At 30.9% G+C, this 24,063-nt stretch overlaps 2 protein-coding genes across 3 annotated transcripts in view; one reads left to right on the forward strand and one right to left on the reverse strand.

Moving 5' to 3' along the window:
* Positions 1-24,063, reverse strand: part of IFT74 (intraflagellar transport 74) — a 76,353-nt gene that overhangs the window by 32,286 nt on the left and 20,004 nt on the right. For both annotated transcript variants that reach the window (XM_039880686.1, XM_039880685.1), the window contains exons 8-13: positions 23,499-23,560; positions 8,384-8,522; positions 7,145-7,207; positions 4,292-4,435; positions 2,941-2,981; positions 872-951 (exon numbers count right to left, since the gene is read on the reverse strand). In XM_039880686.1, coding sequence (XP_039736620.1) covers positions 872-951; positions 2,941-2,981; positions 4,292-4,435; positions 7,145-7,207; positions 8,384-8,522; positions 23,499-23,560 — 529 coding nt within the window. The remainder of the gene's footprint in view (positions 1-871; positions 952-2,940; positions 2,982-4,291; positions 4,436-7,144; positions 7,208-8,383; positions 8,523-23,498; positions 23,561-24,063) is intronic.
* On the forward strand, positions 10,756-20,748 carry LRRC19 (leucine rich repeat containing 19). Its single transcript, XM_039880687.1, has 5 exons — positions 10,756-10,904; positions 15,729-15,818; positions 17,003-17,516; positions 18,171-18,359; positions 18,871-20,748. The coding sequence occupies exons 2-5, from the start codon at positions 15,738-15,740 to the stop codon at positions 19,197-19,199; spliced, it is 1,113 nt and encodes a 370-aa protein (XP_039736621.1). The 5' UTR covers positions 10,756-10,904; positions 15,729-15,737; the 3' UTR covers positions 19,200-20,748.

The following is a 24,063-nucleotide window of genomic DNA, read 5'->3' on the forward strand; positions in this document are numbered from 1 at the left end:
AAGTCAAGAAAATGTATAAATAAAAGGAATACACTGCACTTAAAATTGAAGTAAAAAATTAGGAACACCCTTTGTTCCCTGCTAGGAATGTTTGTTTAGCCATAATATAGGTATACATGCACACTGTTTACAACACCATGTCTGATTCATAACAATATATATATAGTCAATTCTTGATAATCCAAGAGCATATTAATTGGTTTGCAGTTAATCTGTGATTAAAGTGCCATGAAAAACCCATCTTTCTCTCTCTTATTAGAGAGAAGCTGATTTGGAAACTATAATGTCCAACCTCTTCCCCTGATCACTTATACTCCCAAATCCCACCACAGCATTTCTACTTGTTCAGACCCCAGGATTCCCCATGTGTTCTGGTTCTGGCCTTGGCTCTTCAAATCTCACTGCTAGGGAGAGGATCAGAAAAATCAGTACTTGCTACTTCATTGCTAGGCCCCTAGAAAATTATTTCTTTCTGGATTATTTGTGATATTTGTGACTTGATTGATCCTCACCACCTCCAATTCTACCAGTTACCCCAGTTAATTAATAATTGATCACATTGAGGATGTATAACCTAGAAATCTGTAACAATAAAACCATTTTATGTCATTTAAAAAAACTGCTTTGCCAAAGAAAATAAGTTATTATATAATCATTTAAAGTTATTTCAAGTTTTTAGTTGGCTTAAATAATTTAATATTATAATATTTAATATTATAATAGTTTAGTATTTTAGTAGTTAAAGTTATTGATATCATTAAGAATTAAACAGTAAATCCCAGGTAAATAGTCCCCAAGGCCCAAATTAGGTACTGTACTAACACTGCTATATAACTGTTAATATACATTATAAAAATATCAGAAATACTACCTTGGTGTTCTTCTAAATCCATGTCAAGTTGCCTAATTTCTTCATTAAATTGATTTATTTTTTCTTTCATATCTGTTAACCTGTTGAAAATATTACTTAATGAATTTATGACAGATAATATAGGTATTCAGTAAAAACATTTCATGATGATGTTAGAAAATCTTAAATATTTTCTAAGCTACATAAACAATATCTAGAAATGACATGCCTATTCTGAGGATAATACAACAGATTTAGAGAAAAAAAATCTTTTCTAGATCTTTTTTCATGATTCACACTTGGAGTGCAAGTATATTCTGAGAATGTTAGGTTGCCTGGCTTCGAAAGCTGACTCCTCCTCAGACTTCTTTTGAGCTTGACTTACAATATTAAGGAAGTGAAAAATCTTTAGCAACCTTTTTTGTAGGTTTGTATAAACTGAACTAAGTTGGCAAATTAGTGTCAAAATTAAAAAATAAGATAAAATTTACCATTGATAGAAGATTATATGGGCTAAAATTCTAGTAAAAGGTAGTCATAATTAATACAAAGCTACAGTAATCAAGACAGTGGTAGTAGAATAAGGACAGCTATATATAGCAATGGAATAGAACTGTGAGTCCAGAAATAAGACCCTGTATCTCTATATAACTGATTTTTGACAAAGGTGCAAGATAATTAAATGAGAAAAGAATATTAAATAATATTTGTTGAAAGAATATTTCAACAAATGGTGCTGGGACAACTGGATATGCACATGCAAAATAATAAAATTAGCCTTCTTTCGTATACCATATACAAAAGTTAACTCAAAATGGTTCACAGATCTAAATGTAAGAACTCAATATAAAACTCAGAATAAAACAGGTATAAATCTGTGACTTTGGATTAGGCGCTTGTTTCTTAGATGACATCAAAAACACAAGCAACAAAAGAAAAAATATAAACTAGAAATCATCAAAATTTCAAACTTTCATGCTTCACAGGACACCATGAAAAAAGTGAAAAGATCACCACAGATTGGGAGAACTTTGTAAATCATTTACCTATTAAGAGATTTGTTATCTAGAATACATGAAGAACTTTTACAATTCAATAATAAAAAGATAAATAACTCAATTAAAAAATGGACAAAGGATCTGAACAGACATTTCTCCGAAGAAGATATACACATGGCCGATAAGTACAGGTAAAGAAGCTCAACATCATCAGTCATTAGGAAAATGCAAATCAAAACCCTAATGAGATACTTCTTCGCACCAACTCAGAAAACTACAATCCAAAGAGACAGATAATAACAAGTATCAGTGAGGATATGGAGAAACTGGAACCCTCATACACTTCTGGTAGAAATGTAAAATATGCACTTTCTTTGGCAAATAACTCGGCAGTTCCTCAAAAAGTTAAATATAGAGCCATTATATGAGCCATAAATTCCACTCCTATGTATATATCCAAGAGAAGTGAAACATATCCACACAAAAACCTGTACATGAATTTCATACTGGCATGATCTATCAGCCAAAAAATGAAAACAATCTAAATGTCTATCAATGGATGAACGGATATATAAATATGGTATATCCACACAATGGAATATTATTTGGCAATAAAAAGAAATATTGATCTATGCTACAACAGATGAACTTTAAAAAAAATTATGCTAAGTGAAACAATCTAGCCACACAGGACCACATATTATATAATTCCATTAATATGAAATTTCCAGAATAGGTCAATCTAGAGACATAAGAGTGGATGTCTAACGCTGGGATGAGGGGATGGGAGGGATGATGGTTAAGGGGTGTGATGTCTAATGAGGGTGACTAAACTATTCTAAAATTGACTGAGTTGATAGTTGCAAAACTCTCTGAATATACTGAATATATAAAAACTTATGAATTATACAATTCAAATATGTGAATTGTATGATATATAGTTAAAAATGAAAGTAAGATTGAAAGTTGCATCAATATTATCAATGTGAACCAGTGAAAAATTACTGTAACAAGATGCACCTCTTGTATATTTAGAATATAATTTAAAAGATGAGAAAGAGATGTAAAATGTGCTAGTATAAATGTACTTACTGTCTCTCCATGCTGGCTATTTCCTGATTATCTTCTTTAACCTAGAAAAGCATAAAAAGAAAATAGTATTTAAAGAATCACTCATTGTGAGGCTATCTTAAAGAGAATTTCTTTCTAAGGTATGTTGTACTAAAATGTCAAATCTCATCACTTTCTTGACACTTAATTCTTAAATTTCAACCTCTGAAGTTAAAAGAAACATCATTAAGGTACTATTTACAAATTTATCCTTCTTCCTCAAAGGAAGGGTGGTGATTGATATTTCCATAGTAATCCACATGGCACCATGAGGTTAACACACCTTCAGGCCTGGGTCAGTTTATAGGATTCTGATACTGTCTCCACCTCCTCCCCACTCCCAACACACAAGGTAGGACTGACAGATTTAGCAATCCTGTTACATTTGAATTTCAGATAAATAATAAATAACTTAGGGTACATATACGTCATGCAATATTTGAAATATACTCATTTCTCTCTACATATTTACATACATGTGTATGTGTGAGTATATATACATATATGTGTGTATATATATATATATATTCTAAAAGATTATTCTTTGCTTATCTGAAATTCAAATTTAACTAGTTATGTATTTTACCTAGCAATCCTATCCCAAGATAACTCCTCCTCTGCCGCCAATGATCTCTTTCAAAAGAACTTCAGAGACTCTAGATTTTAATACCTTCCTGGAATGATTCTAACACTTAAATAGCTCCTGAGTTGATCTCTAAGGTTCTTCCAAACCTATTTGGATCTATCTAAGACCACGAAGGAGTCTCATTTGAAGGCTCCTGACTGGAGCTGTTCCTAAATACATATGCAGTTCTCCTAAGAGCCTTACAGTTAGGGTGTCTCAAGACAAATAACTGGCTAATTATAATTTAGTACTAAATTAAAGCCAGACTTGAGGTAGTAAGAAAGCTACTGAATACGTATGACTTATTGTGATTTTACAGGACTAAAATTTTAATTCCACTCATTCATGGAGGCACTGACAGTAATAACCACAAAATGTCATTAGCCTTGGAGTACTTCATTTTCTAAATACAAAGCCCAAAACAAATAATGGAACAGGTCTTCAATAAAATTGTCTATTTAGTGACCAATAAAGTTTCAAGTTTTCCTTATACAAATCAAAACAAGCATGAAAATTAGGATTTAAGTCAAAAAACAGTTTATGTGAAAAATTACTTACCTAGATTTTCTTAATCAAGTAGCTCACTTTTCACTGTTTTTTCTTTAAACAATACACTTATTGGCTTTCTGCTCAATTTATATGCCTTAAATAAATCAACACATTTACCAAATCCTGACATATTAAAATAAATATGTTTGTTTTTCCTACCTGCTTAAGTAATCTCTCCCTCTCTTCCATTGGAGATCCCATACTTTTGTCTTCTGCAATCATTTGATCTCGATGGGACTCTAACTCGTAAAGTTTTTCATGTAGTAATACAGCCTCCTGTTTTACCTGGGAGTGTGCTATTTCCTGAAGAGAACAACAACAACAAAATCTATTATTTTGTCAAAAACTATTTTCAAAAAGGTTTATTTTATAAGAATAAAGACAAATTTAAACCACTAGCATCTTTAAAAAGAGCTATCAAGCATCTATAGTAATCAATAATGGTACAAAGCAGATTTCTAAACTGGAATAATAAAAATAATTCCCTATACACTTTCATAAGCTATTTTCAGTTAAGATTCACAAGAAAATGGTAGCCTTAGTTTATTTTATTTTCTAAATATAAGACCTGAACAATGATAACACCTTAACCAATGGGAAGATAATAAAGAAAATGTCACAATGCATGTACAACGTAAACCACAACATCCAATTCAAAGACCAAAAAACTATCTCTAAAGGGAAAATATTTTCCCCTGAATAGGTCATATATATACTTTCTCACAAAGTTATGGGTTGAGTTGTGTCCTCCCCAAAGATATACTGAAGTCCTAATCTTCAGTACCCTTTGAATGTGACCTAATGTGGAAATGGGATTTTGGCAGATTTAATCAAGTTAGGATGAGGTCATTAGGATAGACCTTAATCCCGTATGACTGGTTTCCTTATAGAAGAATACAGAACAGACAGAGATACATAAGGAGAATGCCATGTGGTAACACAGGCAGAGATTGGAGTGATGCAGCTATAAGTCAAGTAATGAACACCAAAGACTGATAGCCACCACCAGAAGCTAGCAAGGAAGCATTCTACCCAGAATCTCAGAGGGAGCATATTTCTGCTGACATCTTGATTTTACACTGCTGGCCTCTAGAACTGAGGAACTTTCTGTTGTTTTAAGCCACCCAGCAGCACTAGGAAACTAATACTTAACCATCCTACAGATTTGTTCAAATTGTATCTTGATAAAACTGTTCCTGAAGACTCAAGCTCATGATGACCCTTCACCTGATTTTTCACACCACTATGAACTAATACTTAGCATAGTAGTGAGCACGCAATAGATATTCAATAAATATTTGTTGACTAATATTTGACAGAATGTTTTCTGGAAGAATAAGTCAAAAAAAATACAAAGAATCTGGCAAAAGTTAAATAGAAGAGTGACTTACATTTTCTTGGTTTGAGAGTACCATCGATTTTTTAAAATTCTTGTTATTTTAGGCATATGTGTAACTGATGCCAAAGAAGAGTGGTATCAATAGAAACACTAAATCTAAGGTTATAGCTTATACTTTTTCCTGTGGAAACTAAATCTGTCAAGCAAAATGAGATCTGACTCTCTCCTACATGCTCTAAAAAACAATATTGAGGAATTCTACAAGCTGACTGTGTTAATACTAATTGTCCTTATTCCTTGAAGCATGTTTCTATTACCAGAGAGATCCAAGAAAATAAAAATTATGTATACCTATATATGGGTAATCCAATATTAAAAAATCTTAATATTTCTCAGCAAACTATTTTTTAATAACAAATTTCCAAAAGAATAACAAAATACCCATGTTTATTTCTTTCACAAACTAGGTGACAACAATCTTGTCTATCTACGATTGTTAATAATCTTATCGTCACAATATCTACCTGAATCCACAGGAAATCAAAAAAAGCAGGCAAAGTTTTGAGGTATAGACAGTATACCGAAGTGAAAAAGTAGTTCACAGAAAAAAAAATACATTGCCTAAAGAATACATAGATACTCAACTTCTTGCATTAATGAAAATTAAAACAAGATAGTAATTTTTACCTATTAAACTAAGAAATATGGAAAAAATGGATAATGCTTGCTGTCAATGAGTGCAGGCAAAAATAGGCACTCTTATATGTTGGACCTAAGAGTAAAAGATGGAACAACCTTTTTGGACGGCAATTTGGCAATCTCCCAACATTTTATAAGTGTATAATTTCTGACCCATTGCAATAAATTTATATTAAGATATACTCATATAACTTTGCATAAAATGTTTTCACTACATTATTTATAATCCCCCCAAACTATAAACAACCTATTTACCTACAAGAATGTGTTATAGTTATACAACGTATTACAAAGCAGTAATTTTAAAATTATGAGGGTGCTCTCTAAGAGTTGATGTGGATAGATATTTAAGAGAGAATGTTAGGTGGGGAGAAAAAAAAGAGCTGCAGACAGCATATCAAGTGTGAATGCCACTTGAGGTTTTCCACAATAATAAAATCAAGTTAGGATTATTGGATTGTTGTAAAGATTAAATGACAATGCTGGTGGTGTATGTCAAGAAATGAAAAAAAGCACAATAAGCACTCAATAAATGTAATAGTAGTTCTGTCTGAAAAGAGGGAAGAGACACATTTTTTCTTTTTACTTAAATTTTTTTACCATAAACATGATCTGTTTTGTGCATTAAAATTGTTTTAAATAAATAAGAAAATAAATACAAGCTTTTACATCTTTAATGATAACTGATCTTTCTTCTTCATTTTTAGTCTCTTGTTCACGTCTTTAAATTACCACTAGATTTTGTGTGCCCCAGAATGAATGACTTGTTTTGTACACAGTAGGTACTTAATAACTGAATCTAATTTCTTATCAAACTATGACTTTTATAGTCCTGAATGGGAACAAAAAATATTATACTCTTTTAAGTAAACTGTTAAATAAATATGTACTTGAAGGAGTTCCATAAAAATGTTTAGCTGCATTATCTTTTGTAACTGAGTAATATAAAAACCTTTATTTGATTTTATACTTACGGCTTCCAGACTCTCTTTTTTCATATTTAGTAAATCTAGTTGCTGTTGAAGTGTATCTAATTCCTAAAAAAAAAAAAAAAAAAAAAAGGAAGAAAGCAAATAGAGATACAAGTTAAATTAAGAATAAACTTGTTTCTCTGCTTCTCAACATTTCAAATATGGATGTGATAAAGTAAACTGTACATATCGTCAACATGAATCTTATGATTTTACTAAAACTTATTAACATTCATTATTTCTCTTTTTTGCCAATTTCTCTAAAACCTCTGCCGTGATTCACCTTTCAAAATACTTTACAAGTCTGTCATGGGTAGCCAGACCTTTTCCCAGGTAATCACCATATTAAATATCGGAAGCCTTAAAATTAATGAATGGTGCCATTGTTTAGTTATTTTTAATTCTGATTTTTTAACCATGTCTTCATATCTTTTGCTCTATTTATTTTTAAAAATTAATCATTTTAAATTTTATTTTATTGAAGTAAGAATGCTTAAAATGTGCCTGATTTCTTTCAGGGCCAAAATCAAGGCAATTTATATGGCTCACTCCTAGGAGGTAAGACCCTTGAACTGATTACTCATTCAAAAACCCCTGTGTAAGATTAACTATATTTTGATAGTATTTTGGCATTTCTGTAACACTTCCTTCAGTGTTTCATTTTCTTATAAATCCTGTCTAAAGTAAGTTATACTAAACTGCCAATGAAGGAATATTTGAGAAACTAGAACTACTTTCATTATTGGCATCTGTGAGGACTAATTCTCTGTCAACTAGTTAAGGAACATCTGGGCATAAAAGAACACTAACTTGCAAATCTGAGTCACCATCATGATTAGGAGGCAACTGCTGTTCAAATCAAGGACGTAGCAGGTAAAAGATTTGGTCTTTATTACCAGAAAGTAAATATTCATATGGCTGTGATATATGAGGCCTTTTAATGTTTCCATTCATTCACTAAAAAACAAGTGTTTTCATGTGTCTTTATGACATGCAAAAATGAAGGATGTACAACACTGAAAAAGTAATATAGTAAAAGCTAGATTATCAAGCAGTACAAGAAAATCAAGTTTTCTAGATCAGTCTTTCTCAAATTTAAAAGCCATACAAATCAGCTGGGGGCCTTGTTAAAATGAAGACTAATCAGTAGGGCTAGTCAAGCTCACAGGGGATGTCGATTCTGCTCATATTTTTAGTAGCAAGACTGCTATATGCCTGGCACAAAGTAGTAATTAGTATTACCTGCAGCAATTTCTCATTTGTGGTTTTCATGTCTATGTACTTGACTTGTTTTTCAGGAGGCATATTTTTGATAATGCCATCTGCTGCTTGTTTCTCCTGTTCGATTTCTTCTTCTACACTTCTAATTTGTTTCTCCTTCCTGAAAACAAAAGTATGCAATAATCCTTACTACATTGAGGGAAAAAACAGCAATTAATTTTACTCAGGTTCTGGTTTCAATTAAATAGGGTACCTTAAATTTATTCAACCATAGTTCAGGATCTAAAAGTCCTTGTACGAAATAAATTCTACTTGACCTGTACAAAATTCGGCCCCATCAGCAGACTTATTTTACATCTTTCTTTTCTCAACCCTCAAATGCTTCTATTTCCTTAATGTCCATTTTACTTTACTCTCTTAGAAGAAAACACAAAGATGATTACGGAAAATCATTAAAGCCTTCTATATAAGAGGATGCATTTATATTTTTTATCATACTCTTAAGAAAATAAGATAAATTTTAGAATATTGGTTTTCAAACAACTTTTACCTACAGAATTCTTTGACCAAATGAAATCTTGTATGGAAGTTTACTATGTAAATCATATAAAATAACACAGCTCTCACTAAACTCAGAATAGGGAAGCTTATACTGCAATTCGATTTTAAAAAATCATAGCTTAAGATTAGTAAGTTTTGCATAAATTCTCTTTTATCTACTGCTTTAAAATTGATATTACACAAATTATCAACTATATTTTAGGACTGCAAAATAACTTAATTTCCCTGAAAAGGAAACAGTAACATTATAAGTATAATATATAAAGTAGTAGCAGTAAAATTAATTACAAATAATAATAATTTTTATCATATAACCAGTGATCCAGAAATACCAGAGATGTGCCACTTATTACCTATGCACGGTCAATTATCAAAAGGATAGAGAAAAATTCTGAAAAATAATAGAGGTTAAAATGCTAGTTATCATGTAAACATTTCAATATCTACACATAAAAAGCTTTCTTAAAGATAAATTTTAGTCCCAATATTATAAATTTCTATTTTGTTTCAAAATGATTATTCTATTTAATCTCTTTCATGTGTAGATATACCAAATTCTACAGTTTTCATAATCACTAGCTAAGCCCTAAAGTTCCACCTATCACACCCACACTCTTCATATATCATATCCTACTATTAGAATAAGATAATCTAAACCCAGAAATTTTCCAAATATCTTCTCCCACTCGGTTGGTTGTCTTTTTGTTTTGTTGGTGGTTTCTTTTGGTGTGCGGAAGCTTTTTAGTTTGATATAATCCCATGCATTTATTTTTACTTTTACTTCCCTTGCCTCTGAGATCAAATTCATAAAATCCTCTTGAAGACCAAGGTCTATAAGTTTAGCACCTTTGTTTTCTTCATATACTGGAGATTTGACTTTGACTGATGAACACACAATGCAATTTACAGATGATGTATTATAGAATTGTACACCTGAAACCTATATAATTTTATTAACTAATATCACCCCAATATATTTAATAAAATTTTAAAATAAAAATAAATTCATAAAAACTCCTAAAAGCATATCATAATAACCAAATAAATGATGAACATAATTAAATAGACAATCTAGAATTTGTATTTTTGTCTCACTGTTGAACAGGAAGTGATGTCTTCATTTTGAACCTCAATTACTACAGTATAACAAATGTGTTTGCTGCTGCTACAACTTCTATGGAATAGGGGCTCATAGAAATGTCAAGGAGAAAAGATCACCCATTTCAAACTTTTTGTTTCATAGATTAAGGATACTGAGGCCCAGAGGTGTTAATCTTTTGGAACTAACAGTCTGAATTCCACAATTACTTACTACCAACAGTGAATCTTAACCATGTTTTTGCCTGATATGTCTACTGCAGTTAGATGAGAACTAATGTTGTACAGTATTCCATTTTACAGAGGGGACGTTACCACACAAGGAAGGTAGCTGATTTTCTGAAGGCCACATAATGGCTAAGTATCAAGTATTTTGACGTTCTGAGTACTTTGCTCCTGTTATAACTTAGCAGTAAAAACATCAATGGTAGTGTCATAAAACTGAGTAAACAACAAAGTTGAAACTTAGTGGAATACTAAACTTGGTGGTGGTATCTTTTCAACTTGAATCATACCTTTAGGACTAACGCTTAAATCACATTAGCTATATATCTTTCAAAGTATGCATTCTCAAAATTATGTACTTTAACTCACAAAGTAAATTTGTTAATATTTAAATTTAAGAGTAATTAAACACAAATTTTATGTAAACCACCTTATTTGTTACACTAAAGAAATCAAAGATAACTTTAAGAAATTACTCTTCTTAGTCAATCTTTTGCTAAGGATATCTAGTTTTTTTTTTTTTTTGATCACCTGTTCACTGAGTACAAAGGTTAAAACAAAGTGAAATGCAATCAGATGACATACTTTTCCTTTTAATTCTGTAGAAGAAACAGAATAGATTCCTTAGCACACCAGTCTCAAAGACAAAAAAGTAAAGGTAAGAGCCTTATATATTTACAAGTTTGGTGGTGGTTGTTGAATTCTTTCTGAAAATCACATTTGTTTGCTAAGTCTGTACAAAATCTCTACCTTTAATTAGTGATGAAAGAGCAGAAAATATGATTATATTTTCACAATCTGCTTTAGAAATATTACCCTGAGATTGCCTCCCCCCAATTTTTCCTGTTACAATGTAATAAAGAGTAATTATTTTTTTTAAAAAAAGGTTTCACATATATCCAAATTCATAAAACATTTTTGTTTTGAAATTTGCTAATCAGAGCATTCGAAGGTGACATTAACTTAAAAATAAATTTGTAAGGTGAAAAAAAGACTAGCTGCCAGTTGATAATTGTTGAAATTGGGTGATAACTATTCTCCTTAGAGGTTTTTCTTGAAATTTTCCATTATGTTTTTAATTTGTAAAAAAAAAAAAAATCTATAAAATGGTTTATTATGATAGTGAAGTTAATTACTGCTGAAGGGGAAGATATACTTCAGGACTCCCCAGTCTTGAGTCAGAAAGGGCAGTGTTCCCCCTCTATTCCTAAGTTCCAGGGGGAATAGTTTGAGACTTGGGAAGTTGTGTGAGGTGTTCCTAGAAAGAAGGGGCAGGAGTTGAAATTAGTTGGCCCTTACTGCCCCCCAGTGTGACCCTCTCCTCCCAACTTTTCTTCATGTTTCTTAAAGGCATTTTGGTTTTTTAAAATCTGTACAGCAAGAGCAACTTTTTCTGTCAAATAAAAATGAGAAAAAAAAAAAAAAAAAAAAAGTTGTGAATTATTACATCTTAACTCCAAATACACTGAATTCTGGCATAATATCTAAAATATTTAATGGCAAGACTATAAATACACATAACGAAACTAAAAAATTGCAGCATATTTTTATTTCATGGTATATAAGTCATTTAAAGCAAATAACAAAAACTAAGAAACTTGTACTTAAAAGCTGCACCAAGAATATTGTTTCTTTTTCAATATTTTCTATTTCCTCTTGTGTAAAGCTTTTTTTCTGTAATATAGGTTGTAGGCTGTGTAAAAGGGCACTTAATTTTGTGAAATAATGAAATGAAACTGATATTACATTTGTTCTCTATTTTTTAATCACTAAATTTAAACCCAAATATCATTTTAAAATAAATTTCAAGTTGAGAAAAAAAATCCTACAGGGAGAAAAAGGTGATATCAACTGTCTTCTTTTTAAATCAACTTTTTAAAAAGGTAAATTGACTCGAGGACAATTTCTACGTAGTATACTGGCTAGCTATTTTGCCAATCTGATTTCCTCAAGATAGCCAATAATACTAGCAAATGCTTTTGTCTAGGGATTTATCTATTCAGTGCCGTGATGGTCAACATCCACCTTCTCTCTCAATCTTTCCCCTCTCAAAAGATGCTCAAATACATGAAAAACCCCATGGATCATGGCACTCAATAAACACATTTCGTAGCTTTAGCCCTAATAATGCTTTAAATTGTTGAATGCTTTCTTATATAGAATCTACCTTAAGCTCTGAGTATATACTGCTTCTGACTCTAAAATTTACCAAATAGAAAAAAAAAATTTATTTCCTAATCCTTATAATTTTAATTCCTTTAGTACATTAAACAATTGTTAGTATTAAACAGATGATAAAAATAATAAATATAAGATGATCCTATCACCATTCCACACAAGCTCAGTCCTGTCTGACCTCCATTACCCTCTTCAGCTACTTCTATATCAACTCAAGTTCAGTTAATTTTCTTTGCAGCCTTTTTGCTTCCTTTAATAATCCCTATCCTATTTATTTCTGAAAAAAAGAGCTTCTCCCTTATTCATCACTACCTTACCGACATCTGATACCTACCAGAGACATCAGTAAGAACTTCAATAACCATTGAGAAATATGAAACGAGTCAATGAAGAAGCTGCACACTTATTCCTAAAGATCACTAAAATGTGGGCAAAATATTTTAAATATCATTTAGAGGTCCCTCTTTCGTGGGCAATGGTCTGGAATAAGTGATAGCCTGAATTCACTTCTGACTCCTTTAAAAGGGATTCTCTTGATCTACATCCACATTGTGAAATCTAAGAACAATAGCGGCTTTTTCTAACAAATTCGACTTAACTACAGAAAGGGAGAAAGTAGAAAGGTAATAAACATAACAGATCAACAAACTGAAGGCAAAAAAGAGATTAACTAGAATAAACCGGTATCAAAATAACAATAAATACCTCACAGCTAATGAGCTAAGAAACTTTAGTAACTTAAAATAAGCCTTGCTCATTCTGAGTTTTCTACTTTTTGCTCTGATGGAATAAACTTTTCCTTAAAAACGATAAGTAACTAATTACAACATATGCTGTAAGAAGACTCAAAAGAAAAATAAGGCCAAATTTTACAAAACTGCTAAGGATGATAATAACAGGATATACTCACACCTTTCAAACAGATCATTTGTTTGCAGCATAGTTTTTAATGTTGACTTTAATAAGATATAAACTCTAAAGGACAAAGAAAATGGAAGAGGAAGCAAAAGCAATACAACCTAGAAAGTAGAAAGTTAATAGTTAAATTTAAACTGGCAGAGAAAGCAAAAATTTCCCAAGTCAACAGCGTGGAAAGCTGAGAAGCCAACTTGATTTATACTGCAGAAAGCCTAAATGGCCCAGAAATTGGCAACACCACGTATTCTGGAAGTAGAGAAGGAAAGGCTAAAACACAGTTGAAAGTCTTTGGCCCTGCCTCTGCCCAGTCAGGTAATGCTCCTCTCTTACATAAACAAAGTGGAGGCTTTTTTCCTCGGTGGAGAAGAAAACAAAGGGAACCTGGGCACTAGGCACAGGTAAGTGCAGGACCATCAAGCCGAAAGCAGGGAAAGTAAGTTAAAGTTCCTGGCCTTATCTGTTCAGGCAGTAGATTAGAAATGTCATTTTGGGAATCCAGCTAGCCCAAGTGAAAAGATATAAAGATAATGACATTTAGGGATTCCCCAAGAAGAGTCCAGCAAGTACACTCTACTGTAAGGTGTAAAGTTAATAAGATCCACAAATGCACAGTTTCCAATCAGCTTTTTCATTTCCCACTCTTATATCTAAGTCCCAAACCAAATATTAACAGATATATGAAAAGAGAAAGCTTCTAACACAAAGGATAGTGACTAAAATAAACTGAAAAAGCATAATATGGGGACAAGGAAAAAGAAAACAACAAAAGATATAAAAAAATACAGTAAGAAAAAAAACTACATTCACGCCATAGGATACTATTAAAGAAAATTTTCAGAGAAAAAAGCTCCTAGAATTAAAAAGATGACAGGAAAAAGAAAACTTTTAATGGAAAAGTTTAAAGATAAAGTTGAGGATATCACCCAGAAAGCAGAACAAAAACACATAGAAATAAAATATAAGAGTAAAGAAAAAAAATATGAAAATTCTTGTAGGAAATCCAACACCCAATTAAAGCAGTTCTAGAAAGAGAAGTAAGATTTTTTTTAAAGAAGAGGAAGAAAGTCATCAGTATCATCAATGAAATCATTCAGAAATTTCCCAAAATTGGGGGACACAGCTTCCAGACTGAAAGTACCCATACCAAGTACCTAGTTTCATGAATGAAAACAAACTCTCACATAGGATCGTGAAATTGCAGAATATTGATTTTAAAAGCTTTGGCGGTTAAGAGACAAGTTACACAAAATGATAAAGAATTATAATGACACAGTATCACCGTTCTTAACAATAATACTAGAAACCCAAAGACAATGGGACAATGACTTCAACATTTTGAGGAAAAACTATTTCCTACTTAGAATTCTATTTTTGGCCAAATTATCTTTCAAGGCTAAAAGATTCCCTCCTACACACCTTCTCAGGAAACTACTGAAGGCAGCGCCATCAAAAAAAGGCAGTAATCCAAGACAGGGCATTCAAGAGAAACAGGAATCCAGTAATAAAGACAAAAGGTAATTTACAGTGAGAGTGGAGGGAGAGTGGAAGTCAACAGCTGTACAGAGGGCCTAGTGATCAGCTCATCCAGATTATAGCATGGCAGCATATGCTGGGACGGGACAGATTTCTTTAAGCAGATGAAACAGATTAAATATCTAATATGCATAAACTACTGAGCGATTTGCTAGGGAATAGTTTGGGTATAAATTTATGGGGGAAAAAAAGAAACTAAGCCTATGGGAAAAAAAAAGTACATTTAATTTAGCAAAATAATATGAACAGGAACAGAAAAGTAATGTTACATGGCTCAGTTATTGATAGCATTTATACACTCGTGATGGTATAAACAATGAATATTCATCTAACCAAAATTACAAGTAATTAAGTTTGGAGAATGAAGAGACAGGAAGTATATATTTGATGTGTTAGAGATGAAGGTAGGAAGGGTTCAAAAGAGAACTGAAGACTCTCATCTCCCACAGTTAGTCAATGGATAATACTCGTAAAAGACAGCTAAAATTGAAAAATCAAGAAGTAGTAATATAAGAACATATTTAAATACATACATATATATTCTTCTGGACTATCTTTTATGCATACACATTAAAATATTAAAGTGTACAACCACTTCAATTGTTTTAAAGTTCTTTTCAATAGATCTAGGGCCAATAGACATCCTAAAAATATTCTTTCAATTTTCCACAAGAGTTTTCCAGTTTATTAAGATAAACATGCAGGGAGGGTGAAGAAAAATGTAGTTGTTTCACATTTAATATACTTTAAGAAAAATAGATTTAAAAGGAGAAAAAATGGAAATCAAAATGTCCTCAATAATCTCTGAAGTTGTAGTCTTGTATTGAGATAAAAATGCTCTCTTTTCTATCAGGCCTGCGATATGAAAACCACATGCATCCTGATCTTGTTTTGGCCTCTCTCCATGTTATTATTATCAGATGAAAGCCAGACTTCTAAAACAGTAAGTTTTTACAATCAAAATAGTGAAAATATTTTCAAATGTACACTTTTTAGTAAAATATCCCAAGGCAATAAACAGAAGCAAAACAAACAAAATGCAAATTATCAAAATTAACTCTTTAGTTAGCTGTGTATATTCAAAATCTGTGATCTCTTAGCCAGATTCTAATTTGACAAAAGCAGTCTTCAATTTTTTTAGACTGAATTTTTAAAATGTTGACTGAGAAATCTGTAAATTCTTACTGTAAAATCAGAGACTAGTTTTAAGACATTAAAAACCACACTTTAAAATGTAGGAAATCTTTTTAAAAATCACATTTTTATGAGAAAAATTAGTTACATTATTATCTTTGGGGTTACATTTCAATGTCAAGAAAAACAGTTAAAACAAGAACTATTTCTTAGGATCAATAGCCACATAAGGAAAGCACTTCTTCATGCTGCCTGGCTCTTTAAATTCAATACATGGTTCAGTTTCTGTTATATTTTCTTTTAAAACACCAAACTTTGAGCTGTTCAGCTTATAGAGTTATACACTGAGTATTATTTCTTAATTATTTAATAGCCCTATGTATAGTGCTGGTAACTCTGCCAATTTTTTAAAAATTACATTTTAAACTATGTATGGTGTCAGATGGGCACTAGACTTATTGGCATGATCACTTTGTAAGTTATGTAAATGTCTAATCACTATGTTGTACATCCGAAACTAATATAATATTGTATGTCAACTCTAATTTAAAAAATTAAATAATCTAGTAATATCAGATTTTAAAAATTACATATTTTAAAACAATTTCCTCATTACAAATGTCAATCCTACACAAAAAAATAATAACTGGACTATTATTCACTATGTATTTATTTCCAGATATATAAACATAAATATACCAATACTTTCTATAATTACTATATTATGTAATAACAGTTGGAAAATACCTGTATGACTAACTAGAATCTCCTTGCTCAATTACATGTATCAGAATTTCCTTAATCTTCAGTACTCCATCCCAATAATGGAAGAAAAACATTTGCTTTTACTTTTTCATACTGTAACACAAAAAGATTCGATAGATTTTTTTTCTCTAAACTATTTCCTTCCATGCCTAATTGCCTGGATATAAAAATTTTGAAAATTGTAATGTATTTTTTTGATTAATGTATTTCCAATTTTTTCTTTTTTAGGAAGTCAAATGTAATTTCACTGAAAAGAATTATTCTTTGATTCCAGCGGATATAAATAAAGATGTCACTATACTTGATCTCAGTCACAACCAAATTACTCTGAATATTAGAGACACAAGTGTTCTACAGACGTATTTTTTACTCACTGAACTCTATTTGTTTGAGAATAATGTCACTATCCTATATAATAATAGTTTTGGTAACCTCTCCAATCTACAAATTTTAAATATCTGTAGAAACTCTATCCGCATAATTCAACAGGATGCATTTATCGGCTTAAAAAAACTAAAACAGTTATATCTCTGCCAAAACAAAATGTTACAACTGAATCCTGAAATATTTGTGCCTCTAAAAAATCTGAAACTTCTGAATCTGCAAGGCAATTTGATAAGCTATTTTGATGTACCACAACTCTTTCCTCTGGAAATAATCATTTTATATGGAAATCCATGGAACTGCTCTTGTGGTCTGCTGAATTTGCAGAACTGGTTGAACACATCAAATGTGACACTAGGTAAGCAATCATAATTTAAATTAATCAAAGCCAAAATGTAATTGATTTTTGGTTGTTTCACCGCAAAAAAGTCTCTCATATCATTTTTTAAAGAAAAGAAAACTATTCCTGTTTAAGGGAAACAGGAAGAAACACTGAAATTTTTGAATAGATGCTTTCCCTCTGCCTCTCCAGAAAAAGAATAAATTTAAGTGTTCTATATATGTGAGATGATACTGTCACTTTATGTATTTAGTTTGCATTTTCAATACTCAATTTAATTTTTTAAGTACTTCCTATATTTAGGCTATCCTGCCAGACAATAGGTAAAAAAAAGTAGGTGTCCTACTTTCTTAATTGCAAATCATGCTCTGCCTGAGATCCAGATTTTCACAACCTTTATCATAACATCTTTACTAACACAGACAAACCGAACAATAAACAGAAACAACACTTAACCTATATTTATAAAATAACTTCATAAACAGGAATGTGCATCTTTCCCTCATGTTCCTAGGCAATACAAGAATTTCTTACAGTATCTAACAATGACATAAATATGACAAAAAATTCTAGATAAAAATAATTATAAAATGTTGTTAACCATAATAATTTATTAACCATAATAATTTTATTTTCCATGAAAATCTTAACTTATTCTTTCTGATTTTTTAGAAAATGAGAACATCACTATGTGCAGCTACCCAGATACCCTGAAGGGCTACAGTATCAAAATAGTACATTATAAGGCTGCATGCCACTCAAAATTTCCTTCACCTATAACTGAAGATCTTTATATTAATTTTCAGTCCATTAGCAATTCAACATTTAATAGCTCTTTGAACAATCTAACGAGAAATTCAGGTAATATACTCTTTTTGAATATTAATATTGCTTAAGGTAGCATACTAAATAAACTAAGGTAGTTCTCATTATTCTGCATTTTAAGTTTCTAGAAACAATGTAAAAGAATTCCTCATCTCAACAAAAGATTTACAAAATACTAGGTTTCCAAACTAGGCTCTGCTAGTTAACAGCAAAATGCTACTAGACAAATTATTTAACTTCTCATAGCCTTAGTTTTCACTAGTCAAGTCACAATTCTTAACAGGCTTAAATCAATAATGTTTTTAGATGAATGGATAAACAATACTTGCAAAGATAGGAGTTATTTTGAAAAAAGTATTTTTTACCACATTATGAAATATCTTCATTTATTGTAAAACTACAATGTTTTGGTAACTATTGCTTTAAGAAAATTACAGTGTACATTTTTAATACCAATATTGGAGAGTTTTTAGAACATGTAATTATTATTATTTTTTGTCAATTTAACAAAATCTCTCTCTCCCTTTCTCTCTGTATTCCATTTAAGAACAAGGACCTCTTGGAAAAAGCTGGGCTTTACTTGTTGGTGGTGTAGCTACCATGCTGGTAACTTCACTCCTCATTTTTATTGCTATCAAATGCCCCATATGGTACAATTTTCTGCTTAGTTACAAGCATCATCACCTGGAAGAGCATGAAGCAGAAACCTATGAAGATGGTTTTACTGAAAATCCAAGTTCTCTTTCACAGATACCAGATACAAACTCCAAAGAAACTCTAGTAATATTTGAACGAGTACATTCATTTGTGGTAGATGACGATGGGTTTATTGAAGACAAATATATTGATATTCATGAATCATGTGAAGAAAATTAACTTCTTTCAATGTTTGATTCTTTAAAAAATGTTATCAGTTCACTCACAGTGTAGACATGAAGATTTTGATATGTGACATACCAGGCTATACCTAGCAGACCTTCATATTAATTGTAACACAGATAAATACCATAAAATTATGTTTTTCTCATTGATATTGAGCAAGTCAGTCCAAGTACAGTAACCGACAGTCCTCGGTAGCTAAGGTACAATATTAGTATTACTATTCTCAGCAGCATTCAGGAGACCATCCATACATAAAGAAAAAGCCTAAAGTAAATTATTCATTAATTAAAATTAACTGATTCTCATATTAGCTTAGATATTTGATGTAACACATATTAAATTACATTAAAGTTTTACTGATTGCAATCAGTAGAGAAAAGTTTTGGATTTATATCATGAGTCAGAATACGGAACAGACATAGCTTAAACTGACAGTACACTAAGGCTGATTTTTATGCTCATAAAATAAATTCATAGAATTGGAAAACATTTTTTTAAATGCTTCCTGATTTAGCACAATAAATTTCCTGAAAATTTCCTAGTAATTTAAAGCACAGGCACAAGAGCCAAGCACAATCCCTAATAAGTTACTACTGCTTTTGGTTAATAAAGACTGTCACCATAATGCACGATCATCACAACTGAATAGCATGGTGGCTTCCAAAGTGGGTATCACAATTATCTACAAATCTTATTTTTTAAAAAAATACATATTTCTGCCTCTCTTTGACAGATTTTTATTCAAATGAGTCTGTGCTAGGGCTGAGAAATCTTCAGTTGGTCCATGGACAGCTGTTTGGGGTCCTATAGATATAGGAATGCTTCCCAAGTTGTTTTCTAGAACATTTATTTCCAGAGAGACATTCCGAAGTATTTATAGGGGAGATGAAAGGTACATGTTCCAATTACTATATACTTACTATAGGAAATACTGGGTTTGAACAAGATTCTTTACTCCAGGACTCATCCAAGACTTTACTAAGCTAAACTGCTCTGTTCTTCAGAAGCAAATTGTCAAGAATTCTCCAAACTTCCTCGACACCAAAATCCTTTCTTTGAAGTATGCCTACTAAGAGCTCATAAGCACAATAAGGGTCCAAATAACACAGTTTGGAAAACACTGGCCTTGAGACTATTATAGGAAGAGTCTAAACTGAATTACTTGCCAATTCCTTATAATCAATTTGCTGAAATCATAAGTTTAATAACAATGTAAACAGTGGCATTAAAAGCTATAATAAAATCTACCATCTTTATCTTCTATATGTAAGGAAGTATTTATATTTTTTAGAGGAAAATATCTTTAAAACACTAAAATATACTTATGGATGTAATATAATGACATATTTTAGATTTTCTTTATCATAATACAGAAAAGGAAACAGTGGTTAGAGGTGTGGATGGATCAGGGTTAAATATGAGCAGATGGAGCTGGGACATGGGTACACTGGAGTATAGTACACTATTTTATTTTTGTGTATGCTAAAATTTCTCTATAATAAAGTTTTTTAAATGTGTATTTACGTTGCAGTTTTTTAGAAAAAAGACACTAAAAATAATGTAGATGTACGTTATGTTCTGCAAAATGGTCATTTTAAAGGTTATATCAATAGTAAATTTAGTTCATTTGTCTACTGAGGAAAATAAAAACTGTTTAGGATGATATACCCTGTGAAATAGAAAAACAAACTCCCTTATTTACCATGCATATTTGCTTGTTTTTATAAAAATGTTTTCAATACAGGATGTAAGTGCTTTACGTGTAATATTTCCTAATAGATAATATATATATATAATATCAATCATAAATCAACATTTTCAACCTCAATTTTGAGTGAGATAATAGAAACACAAGGCATCATTTTCTAAGTAACCTATCATTTTACCAAAACATCATTTACTAATTTAAAAGGCAAATGTGAAAATTTAAGAAAGAGTAAAATGAAATGTTTTATAAATCAGAAAAGACCATATTAATCTCTTATACTGAGGAACCTCTCATAATTGGGTATGGAGTATTCAATAAATATCTGACTAAACAAAAATGAATGAATGAGTTTAAAATTATAATTACACATTTTTAAAAGATAACTGATTTTGACTAATACCAAACTAGAAAACCGAAGACATCAGAACTGGAAGAGAATCATTAGATCAAGCACCCATGTGAAACCGAATTAAAGCCAGGTGTCTAAGTAGTGTAGTAATATATTGAGGCTATATATTTTAACCAACGTATTATGAATAGATGTTCCATAATAAACCAGATGATCATACCACACTAAATGGTAGTACTAAAATAGAAGAAAATGAAAACAGACGTTTTTTACACCTGCCTTCTCAAGGTATAGTATTTCTTGCTCTTTTTGAATGAGAAGTGTCAAGGTAGATCCTTGTGTTATTGAGATGGCCATCTGATTAACACATGAAATAAATTTATCCTGCTGCATGTAAAAGTAAACTTCATAATGTTCTTAATTTAAATTTATGCTTAAAAGAGGTCAGGAGAATCTATTTCACCTAGTCTCAATTATATACCACAGATACTAAGTTTTGAAACTGCTGACATTTTCACTACAAACTACTATATTTTAAGAACTTTTTCTTTAAACAGATGAACAAAATAGATATAAAAACCTATGGCATTCTTAAACATATAATCTGAGAGTTATCATTTGAATGAAATATCTATAAAACATGTACATATAATATTTATATATCTGACCTGGGTATTACATAACCATAGATAAATGATGAAATAAATGAAGACCTAAATGTTCTAATTGCTATAAGATCTTCAATGGGCTATAGCTTATTATTTCTTATTCTTTGGTTATCTAGAAGAATATTTTATATATAGCAAATGATAAATATTTCAACTAAATGGTTTAAAATCAGAACAACAACAAAAAAAGGAAAGTTTTTCAAGTAAGAGCTTAGTAACCATAAATATGGAATTTTCTTTGTAAAAGTAGAGACTTCCAGTATTTGTTATTTTTAAGACAGCACTTTATAGCAGTATCAAATGACAAAGGGAAGAGAAAGAGAATTCTTTGCTTTTAATCAACAAAAGAATAATATTTACCTTTCAAAGGTTTTATCATTATATTTTAACATCCTATTCATCTAATATTTACTGTGTAGTTAGAGATAACATGATAGTATATTTGGTGTTACAGGATTTTGGTAAATTTGGTTATTATTCTTTCTCTCAAAGAGATTAATATTGAAAAATTTCTGGGACAAAATGTATGCAGTGTTTATATGGAAAAAACAATCATCTACGTTTGCACTGCCTTAGACTATTTCATTAAGGTCAAAAAGTTGATGAAGAATAATTATGTTAATCACTGCTATTATCTGAATATCTGCATCCCTCCAAAATTCTTATGTTGAAATCCTAACTCCTAAAAGTAAAGGTAATAAAGGGTAGGGTCTTTGAGAGATGATTAAGAATGAGGATGGAGTCCTCATGAATGAGATTAGTGGCCTTATAAAAGTGATTCTGTCATGCTTGCTACACCCTTCCACCATATGAGAACACAGCAAGAAGGCACCGGTAGAACCAGGACAAGGGCCTTCACCAGAATGCGACCATGCTGGTACCTCGATCTTGGACTTTCCAGCCTCCAGAATTGTGAGCAATAAACTTGTTTATAAGATACCCAGTCTATGATATTGTGTTATAGCAGTCTGAATGAATTAAGACAACTACATTACATCTACTTACTATCTTTGTAGGCATTTACTGTCACTGCCACAGTTACCATATTAGCAAAGTCAAAGTTACTTAGAATTGGTCTTTAACCAGGTTATATATAAAGATGCACATGTAATCTCTATCTATGATATAATAACTATTAATTATCAATTCATAATTGAATAATGTATGAAACAATAAAATACTGTAAACAGCCCACAGACTAATAATGTGCCTTTCATCAGACTGGGGCTTAAATCTCATAATTCAAATTAGTTAAAAGCTCAGGTTAGAATTATAAATGGCAGACATGAAGATGTTCTTATCCATCTTAGATTTTAAAATTATAGAAGTAAAAATTTTGTTTAATCTATGTAGTAATTTCATTTGTATAGGGTTTGGGTACTTAATGGTAAATAAAGATAACAGGTGTCTAAACAATAAAATCTGTACTACAAATATTCAACTCTTTTTAAATAAAAAATGCAACAGGGAAAAACAAGATAATTCATAAGGAAATAAATGGCTCAGAAATTAAACTACCTAATACAGTTCACTTATAAATGTTTTAATTCTAAATGGATTGTACTTACGTTTGTCTTTCAGTAAATATCATATCCATACTTTGTGTTTCTCGATCATTTTGAGCTTTAAGCTGAATAGAGAGTTAACACAGAAGTTACTGATGATGAATTACCATTAAACCAAACTATTTCTTTAAAGTTTATTCTGGTTATGAACTAATTGAGAAATTATTATAAAAATCCTAATGCCACATACAAAGTTTGAAAAAAATAGTGTTTCTTCAATTAACAAAGCATAACACCAGATAAAAAGAAACAGTTTTTTTCATAGGCATTGTAATCTCATAACAAAGATATTCATTGTTCTTTAGCGATTTGTTAAATAATCCAATGTAAACTTAATTTATGTAAACAAAATCTCAAGAATTTATTGGGTGTTTAGTTGATTACTAATATTGAATTTAAACCCAACACAAGTTTTCTTCTTAAATTGTTCAGAACTTTACCTGAGTATTCTTAGTTGACTCTATCTGTGCATTTAGCTCAGAATTTGGACCTATCCCAAAAAACTGACAAAATAAAGAATTTTTTACTTTTTATATCTGGCATTGAAAATAGTTTTTAAATTGGGACT

This window comes from Pteropus medius, unplaced genomic scaffold (assembly GCF_902729225.1).
Source record: "Pteropus medius unplaced genomic scaffold, Ma_sr-lr_union100, whole genome shotgun sequence".
NCBI lineage: Eukaryota > Metazoa > Chordata > Mammalia > Chiroptera > Pteropodidae > Pteropus > Pteropus medius.